The following is a 9,717-nucleotide window of genomic DNA, read 5'->3' as shown; positions in this document are numbered from 1 at the left end:
ATCACCTATTCATTCATTCCAAAATGTCTTTTGATTCTGATGCCCTCAAATAAAAAAAAAAAAAAGCAAAAGTGTTACTAAATTATAAATATTTTTAAAATCCATAGGAATGAAATATAGCTTGAGATGCTGGAAAGATTCCAGAGGTGGTCCAGAGATTTGAGTTGAAGGTCTTCTCCTTTCCTCTTTCCCATACCCCCCCTTTTTTCCCCAGAATGTTCTTTAACTCTTAACGAAATGTAAATTTATGAAGAGAGGAAATTTAACCTTCTCCTATTGTGTTGATGAAATTCTATCAATAGGATGGTTAACCATGTACCTTTTAGAAAATGGCCCATTGAAAACACAACGTAGAATAGCAGGGCTGGAAGGGACCTTAGAGATCTTCTAGTCTGAACCCTGCTCAAGGCAGGAGCTTTATACCATCCCGGTCAAATGTCCACTGTATTTTTGAAAACCTCCAGTGGTGGAACACCTGCAACCCCAGGAGGCAAGCTATTCCAGTGAGTTATTGCTTTCACTGTCAGAACATTTCTCCTTTCTCCTAAGTTGGATCACTCTACCTCCCATGATTTCCTGCCCTCTGGTGCTTTGGAGAATAAGTCAGTCACCAAACTGAGCTTGGGTTCCATAAACATGGTATCTTTTGGCTTTTAAAATACTATGCATTACCACTGTCCACAATGTCAAATGGAGTTTTGTATTTTAAATGAATAAAATATCAGCGTGCCTGTCAAATTGTGATGGATGTTGATTTCAAATGTTACCGTTGATAACGCCATTTGGAAGGGCACAAATGAGAAATAAATAGAAAGTGGTTTTCATTTTCATACATCCCTTTTTTGGGGAGGGGAGCTTCCTATTTAACTAATGGCCTTTTTAGTTCCCTCCCCCCGCTCTTCTTTGCAGCATACAAATCTCTAATTCCAGTGGACACTTTTTATAATTCAAAATACACTTTGGCTCTTTAAAAAGCGAAGTGTTGCAATACACCATTACGTTTTTAACAGTGTTTCATTCAGAATTTTAGCTGTGAACTTTATCTTCCAATCCATAATTGCACATATTGTTTATTAGCATTTGGTTACATCACAGCAATGTTAATTCCTTCCTTAGTTATGTGGCATTTCAATAGATTTTTTTAACACTATTCCTGCAAATAAAGTGGCACAGTTGATTTTCAATTAATAAACAACATTAAAAACAAGTATTTCAATTGTTAAAAGGGAAGTAATGACAGCATTTAGCAATTTCCCCATTTATACACATGTGAAATATCTCTCATCACTAAATTGACATTATTACCAATACCTTTTGACATCTTAGTTTGTATGTGGCAAGGAGTAGATTTTGCATTTGGCAAGGTTGTTACAACGTAGAAAATTGTATATTACTACATTCTGGAGAATATTTTAAATTGGGATAGAGCAATCTAATCTGGAATGGTAGCCTACCCAACTGTGAAGGGTGTGTGATCTCCATGCTTTGCAAAACAGAAGGAAAGAGATAGATGTTTGTATCAACATATTTTAAAATTCCCTCTTCCACAGGATGATGTGTGGTAAAGGATATAGGTTCTATTGATACCTTGCTGTACCCCATGGACCAATTCTTTTTAACCTCATTTAAAAAACGTGTCTAAGGTTTCCAAGAATTTTGATGCCAGATCAGCTGGTCTTGGATATTACTTACGACGACAATAGGAGGGCTACAACTTCAGGTTTCCTGTTCTGAAGTCAGCCTCTCTCCAATCTTATTGAGGAAAATTAGATATCCCCTTTGATCACTGGCACTGTTCCAGAGGTTAAGTTTGTCCATTCTGTTTATAGCTAATCAAAGGAGGTCCATTTGGTTTCAACAGGGCCTACTTTTGCAAAATGGAAGTAGGGTTCTAAAATGAAGAGATAGGGATCCAAAGGCCTTCTTGTGTTTAAATGCTGAAATGTTTCTATATATAAAATAGTGACTTTTAAAACAAATTACTTTTAGCAATGGTCCATTTATTACTTCATCTGCTACTCATACCTGAATTTAGGGGAAAATGTTTGGGTAATTGGACAGAAATCTACACAAGATGCATTCTGAATCCTGTAGAAGCAATAACTTTATACTGACAACTAGACTTTCATGAGTAAGTGGCATCTAATTTGGAATAGAATCCTATCATGGCACCATTTCAGTTTGCACTTTTAAAATTAATTTCAATGAAGATGAATTTTTCTTATAACAATGGCATTCATTGCCTTAGAGAAGGGTTCCTTTCTGAGGGAGAAGGGTTCCTTTCTGAGGATCTAATGGAAATGAATTTTTATGTTATGCTTGTCCCTCATCTTCTTATGCATATGCTTGACAGACTGGACAAGACAAATGCCTCTTTTGTTTGTTTGGCCTGATGTGAATAACACCATTATGTTAGGACCTGCAGTTTGTAAAACCAGAATAGCTGGGGAGACCATCCAACCAAAATATTATTAAGGTTTTTCCTCCTAAAAGTGAACACCCCATTGTCTGTTTGCTCTCTATTCATATAACAAGAACCAAAGTATTTACATCTCAAAAAGTCTTAACATCTGAGATGCTTCTTGCTGGACATATCATTCCAAATCCTGTGCATTTCCTCAGGGGATATCTGATGTACCGTAATAACACGCCGATATCTGCACAGGCTGTAGGCCATCTTCCAGTGATTGAAGCCACTGTTTTGGAAAGGATGGATGCCAAGCTTCCGCAGACAGAGTCCCACATAGACGTCCTCAAGATGAAGGAGTCTAGTATGGAGGGAAGTTTTGTAAATCATCTCTGCTACATCAGCAGAAAAAATATAGCCTGTGCCTGAGCAAAATGGCGGATAGTTGCTGTCAGGATACAAGTCCCTAGGCATGTACCATTTGCTCCGGACATCCCTGATGGGGCCTCCATTGATGACATAGCCAGTAAAGTACCTTCGTCTTGGTTTGGTGTTCGGTTTTAGCAACTTGTAAATAAGGTTGTCCATATTTACAAAAATGTCGCTGTCTGTTTTCATGATATACTTGGCTTTTGAACAAAATGTAGCCACCCACTTCATTCCCATTAATGTTTTCAGGGTCAGGTTATGATATGAGTCAATGAAATCTTCCACAATGATGTCATGAAAAATTTGACTTTCTTGCTCAACCATCTGGTTTAATACAGAGTCTGTGTTTTTCCCCAGAAGAAAAAGAGTGGAAATCTTAATGCCTTTGAAGTTGTTCTCATCTCCCCAGGTCTCCCGGATGGCTTGTCGAGCATCAAACTCTTTGTGTGTTGTGCTGATCAGAATAACCAAAAAGGGAACATTCTTCTCACACTTCTCTGGTTCATTTATGAGAAAATCAAATGAATGAGGGTTTATTGGTCGAGTCCTTATGTTCCCAAAGGAAACATTTTTTCGAGCCATTGCGATGCTGTCGTACGTTTTGTGAACACTGTAAGATGAAGTGTAGGAGGAAGTGGGACGTGTTATGCTTAAGTACCACAAAGCACTTGCCCAACATACAACTGTCAAGACATATAAACACGAGACTTTTGAAGGCATTGTTCCTGAAGTTCTTCTAATCAACAGAATGAACCAATTGTCTTCTTGCCGCTTGCTTCCCTTGGTCTGACAGAGGCAGCATGTTATTTTTCAGATCTTAAAAGTCTGACACAATAACTGTGTGCCACTTGCTCATCGAAATCCATGAAAAGGCTTTAAGAGGGATGTGTTTTCTTGCCCAGTCTAAGGATAGCTTCCATTTCTTGGGCTGAGGTGTTATTTCTGAAAAACATAAATGAAAAAAAGGCGTATTGGTAGTGCTGTTTTATTCTGATAGTCGAATAGCCTACTTGCAAGCTGATGTGAAAGGCTAAATTATAACCATCCCATTTTGTGCAGAACATAGTTAATAAGCAAAGTGATATGAACTTAAGAAATGCAGTTTGTTTAACAACTTTAAGAAATATAATGTTGGTCTCCGATACTTATCCAAATCATGGTAAATAGTTCCAAATCATTCCTCCTATAAGATCTTCAGCAAACCTTAAAATATCCACCCCCAAATTAATATTTAAGTTGGTTTGGTTTGGGGCAAAGTCCTAGCATGATTTAAGTCACGTGAACAGCCATCTTATAAAAGGAATGAGAGAGCACAGAATTGTTGGACCTAATAGATATTTAAGAGCAGTCTTAATCCACTAATCTGACAGTAATTGTAGTTGAATTCCATAGCCTGGGAATAAGATTGCACTGTTAATTATTTAAGGTACTTCTCTGCTGTATTTTCTCAGACAACTCTAAGAAGCTTAAAGGAAAACATATACAGTACTACATACTATAAAGGTCAACAAATAATTTATATTTATAGATGCTTCTATTTACATGCATTCTGTCTAAATCTGTAATAAAGTATTTACTATCACTCTACAAAGAATAATACTTTAGATCTGATGATACTAAGTTTAAAAAGAGAGAAGTTTCACCAAACCTTGCAGGTCTGGATAAATGATAAGCATATATTATTAACAAATTCTAATAATAATAAAAATATTTTTCCTGTTGCAATTAGAGAATATTAAGCAGTGATAAATGTCAGACCTTATAAAATTTATCAAATGAGATTATGATATAGAATTTAGAATACAAAGTTTATTATGCTCATAGACCCAAAACGAAACATCACTATTGCAAGACTGCATAAACAGAGCATTTAGCAGGGCAGAGTTTTACACATAATATAACAAAACATAGTAATATTTAGGGTCACACAATTGCCTTTGTTGTCTAAATGCCAGCATATAAGATTATGAGGGCAGGTGGTAACAGATGTGGAGTCTCCTCATCTAAAAGATGGTTATACATGGCTGCTCCCTTTTGGGGGCTTTTTAGTATTGTCTGCATTCTGTTGATTGTTCTAAAGTAATGAAATTATTGTTTTAGCCCATATTGTCTTTGGCTTGGTGAGACAATGTGCAGTGCTAATAAGATCAACAAAGGGATGATTATTAGATGTTTAGCAGCAATACAGTAGTCCTTGTTTAGTGATTGCAATTGGCATCTAGATCATTAAGTGGTTGCAAAGTGAAAAAAAATCACATGATCACAACTGTATCCATGATTTTACTTCAGCTTTCCATCACTTTACAGCTCAGAAGACATAACCTTAAACAAATGGCAACAAAGGGTTGTGGAATTTGACTCATGAGGAATCCGAATAAAATGGCAAATCTTATAGGCCTTTCTCCCCACTCCCCTCCCTTTGGAATGTTCAACCAGGTGCTGTATGTACGTTCATTTGAGAGAAAGGGATTGCAAGAGAGTAAGCAGGCACTCCATGGAGAATAGACATTGAAGGAAATGCCCTAGACCAGCCTGCGGGCCGGTTGCATCATATGGAGGCCGTGCCCACACCAGCTCCGGCAATGCAAAAAAAGTCACGACATGTTGTGACACGTCACATGACGTGGCGAGTTTGACACCCGTGCCCTAGAATGTCTGCCTAAACTGATTAGAGTATTTGTCAATTTTAGTCAGCAGCTAAGAGCTGGCAGCGTGTTCTAATCAACTAATTAAAGTCCCAGAGCTGAGTTCTGTTAACTTGCAGTTAGCATTGTTTAGGGATGCACTACAGAGATAAGCAGCTCAGGAGGGAGATAGCTTGTTTCGGCAATCTCTCTACTCTGCTGGAGAGGGGGAGAGGGAAAAAAAGGGGGTCAGGCACAGGACAATACCTACTAACTGAATGCAGTGGGGAATATATGTCTAAGAGACTTGGCCCATAGAATTGCCAAGAGTCAGACACAACTAAATGGATACCATTATCATCATTGCTGCAAAGGTTGTAACTGGGCATTGGTCACAAAGTTACTTCTTCATTACTGTTGTAATTGCGAACAGCTGTTTTCTGAGGCAGTTGCTAAACAAGGACTATGTGTAATGAAGAAACTCATCTACCATCCTTAGTTTACATGGGATGGTAAGCTTTATCTTTCTTTCCTAAAAAAAATATTCCCAGTATGTCATAAAGTTGGTTTCTTCCAGATGTCTCTGTAATTCCAAGACAGAATGGTTCATGCCAGGGAATGCTGTCAAACTGTATAGAGGTTGTTAAGTTAAAAAGCTCTTTGGCCTTCAGAGGTTCATGTTGCAACCCAGCGGCATCTCAGAGGATCAATAATCTTTTAGGGTTCTGTTTCATATGAAACAGACACAGAAAACATTCAGAATTCACATTTCTAGTAAAATAAAATGATAGTTGCCATGGGAGGGCCCCTAGACAATAAGGCTGTTCTTTATAGTTGAGGATGCAAAGGTGAAACAAGAGGTGCTTTACTTCACAGAGCTGTGCTGCAATTCTTCAAACACTCTGCATAGAAACAGACCTACTTATATGTCATGTCTTAAAGCCCAGCTTTGTTCGTTATTAACAAAGGTGTTGGTTTAAAATAGGACCCCTTGGTAACAAATCAAAACAAGGAAATTCTAAGAGTTGTAAGAAAAACCTTAAATAATGTTGCTGTTAAGATGATTTTACAGTTTTTGTTTTAAATATGCCTTTACGAATGCTACTTTTCCTTCTCTTTTTATAAGACTTGTGGACTTCAACTCCCAGAATTCCTCAGCCAGACATGCTGGCTGGGGAATTCTGGGAGTTGAAGTCCACAAGTTGTAAAGTTGCCAAGGTTGGGGACCCCTGCTTTAAGTAACACTGCTTTAACCTTTCAGCTGCTGTTGAATTACAACTTTTAGTAGCACCAGCCATCATGGCCAGCTTTAGGAACCTTAGCACCAGTTCAATAACCAGTTCTTGAAAATCACAGGTTTCCCAATCCTGCTTTAATTGGGTTGAAGAAAATACACATAAACACACACATCATGATGATGTAGCCGTTGTTTCAAATGCTGAAATGATGTCTATTTCAGTTATTGATAATTAGGGTTGTTGATAGAAATCTGTAAGAGTCCACCAGCTTTATTAAGGAATTTATATACAACCCTTTAGGATACGTTTTTAAGATATAAAACTCTTAAGAGATAATTAAAATAGTTTATACAATTTTTTTTTAATTTGACTTATTCTGAAAGAAAATATAGTAAAATATATACACCACATACATTTTAGGAATAGCAAGACTGGCAAAAAAGTCATCTGGAAATCAAAATTGGTGGTCAACTCTGTAATAATTGGAGATATATAGACCATATCAGTTTGTTAGCTGACTGTGAAGAAGATTTAGTTGTTATAAAACTAAAAAAATGGACTATGAAAAAGCAGGCTAAAGTGAAATATTAACTAGAGAAAAGTAATGCCAAACTGCACATAAACAGTTGACCGTGGAAAAAGTAGTAGAGAGTATTGTTTTTAATCAACACAAAATATAAACAATGTATTGGAGAAATGTAATAGGAGATTAATCCCAGTGGAAAAAGCTATGTCAAATTTAGATTAGATCAAGATTAGATCATGAGGGATCCAATGCCAACAGATATCACATCAATAGTCTTTTCAGTGGTAAAGGATGACTGTGAAAACTGGGTTCTTTTGAAGAGTGAGGAAGATAAATGGGTATGATTAAATTATGAATTTGGAAACAGACAATGAAGATCATGGACTGGAAGAAGAGGCCATCAACCAATCCTGAACAGAGCAAAGATTGATGAATCACTTGAGGTAATGATCAGCCAGCAGAAATTCACGTTCTTTGGGCCCATGTAAGCTGACTATGGAGTCTAAAACATATTATGACCAGCAAGATTGAAGGAAGAAGAGAAGGAAGATGAAAGGGACAGGATTAAGGAGATTACTGGAATATCCTTGAAACAGCAGCGAGTTATTACTAAAAACAGATCAAGGTGGTGAGCATTTGCCAACCTCATTAGTGAGAGGCCAGCCTGAGTGGGTGGAGCCTAACTGACTTCCCAGCTTAATTGTGAAGAACTAAGCTTTAATGCAGAACAGGTATGGTCCTCTGAATGTAGATGAATGCCAAGATCCAGCATCACTCAGCATTAGCCAGGCTGGCAAGGCACTTGGGAGGTGTAATTAGGAACATCCGAATGCCTGCCTGCTCCCTGCTCCTCTTAATGGCTTTGCAATTGAGATCTGCAGGAGAAAACAATACTGTAGATATAGCATTTAATGAAACTAACCTTTAGCATAAACCTCAAGCAGGAAAGGAGGTATAGCAAGAATAATAAAGAGAAGCACTTTTCATGTTATGTGCTGGGTAGCATTGGTTCTTCGAAGTTTTGAGTGGGAGTCTTCTTCAGGCTTTCCTGGAGAAGGCCAAGAGCAGAACATTGAAGTCTTCTGCATGCAAAATATGTACTTTGCCATTTCTTCACCTTTATACTAAGGTGACCAACTTTTTTACAATGAAAAGGAGGACACAAATAAATTGAAGAAAAAAATATCGTAAATAAAAGAAACATTTTATTCATTGCAACAATAATACAGACAACTTGCATGTGCAAAGTTTGCCAGCCGGGTGTTTTGGCGCGCACAGCAGCAATTCCTATTGGCTTTCGAAAGCCAATAGCGGGAGTAGCACAGCTCATGCAAAAGTTGAAAAAAAAAACCCATCAAAAAAAGATGCCGGAACGCCGTTCTGAGCGTTCTATGAGGGGAAAAAAAGCCTTGCAGATTAGTCTTCAAATATCAAAAAGGAGGACATGAAGGAGGACACTTTTTGAGGGAGGACAGAACTTACAAAAGGAGGACTGTCCTCCCTAAAGGAGGACGGTTGGTCACCTTATTTATACAAAATTGCATTTTTTCATATGTGTGGTCCCAGAAGCATCAAGCTTTTGCTTTCCCCTTCCCCCAGCCTCCCTGAAGTATTCTTAGATGTCTCCCTGATTCTGTGCTGTATGTTAGGTCAGCCATGATTACATCAATCACAATTGGTTACAGCGCTAACATGTAAATTGCATCCCAGAGGGCTTATAAACTGATGCAAATTACACATTTCACCTTCAGTTACCATAGCCACTGAGATTAATTTTCAGCTGTGAACTTGCCCAGCAAACCTTTCCCCTTCTTGTCTCTATTAAATATAATAAAAACCTGGAGCAGCAAATACAAAAGGCCACTTCTGAGTTCTCTGGGCTCTTTTCTTTGCAAGTAAGAACTCTTTCAAGGCCTATTAACAAACACTTGTCTTCCCAATAACTCTGTTGACAGTATTTGCCACTAGTCACTTCAATTATCTCACAGTAATAAATCAGCCTTTCAGACATGTGGTTTCTCTACTCCAGGTCTAATCTCTTTGATGTTCCTAAAGATGAGAATGGATGTGGCAGGCTGGGGGGGCTTGATTTTCAGAAGAGATGATTATGGCCTTTATGGATACAGAAGCCTTTGCTGCAGCCAGGTTTTCAATAAAGGAACCACTTGAGAAACCCTGAAACTAACGCCAGGGCAAGGACAGCTGAAATAATACCAAAAATGTATGGGGAATAGGGAGGGAATCACTTACTAAACTGGATCATGACATATCAACTCGAGATAAATCATTCCAAATGTTGGCATTAAAAGGACAACTTTCTTGGGAGAGTCCTGAAGATTGATTCTTGCGGGACAAAGCAGGAGTTGTGTTTAACTGGGAAGAAGATTTAGGTGTATCTGAAGGCCTGCTTGGAGAAAATGGCAGCTACCAGTTGAGGTCTCTCCATTAAGTAGTAAATTGTAGGTTTTATTGTTACCAATTATATTTCCTTAT

At 37.9% G+C, this 9,717-nt stretch overlaps 1 protein-coding gene across 1 annotated transcript; it reads right to left on the bottom strand.

Annotated features, from left to right (window-relative positions):
• Positions 1-2,563: 2,563 nt before the first annotated feature.
• On the bottom strand, positions 2,564-3,574 carry B3GALT1 (beta-1,3-galactosyltransferase 1). Its single transcript, XM_015816399.2, has one exon. It carries the CDS (start codon positions 3,554-3,556, stop codon positions 2,564-2,566), a length of 993 nt encoding a protein of 330 aa, XP_015671885.1. The 5' UTR covers positions 3,557-3,574.
• Positions 3,575-9,717: the final 6,143 nt, after the last annotated feature.

This window comes from Protobothrops mucrosquamatus, unplaced genomic scaffold (assembly GCF_001527695.2).
Source record: "Protobothrops mucrosquamatus isolate PMUCROS unplaced genomic scaffold, P.Mucros_1.0 scaffold446, whole genome shotgun sequence".
NCBI classification, from domain to species: domain Eukaryota; kingdom Metazoa; phylum Chordata; class Lepidosauria; order Squamata; family Viperidae; genus Protobothrops; species Protobothrops mucrosquamatus.
The sequence above is the reverse complement of the archived record's forward strand: the minus strand, read 5'-3'. Positions and strand labels throughout refer to the sequence as shown.

What these genes read in the sequence shown, in the direction of transcription:
- B3GALT1 (XM_015816399.2), bottom strand. Translation starts at nt 3,556, where the DNA reads ATGCCTTCAAAAGTCTCGTGTTTATATGTCTTGACAGTTGTATGTTGG.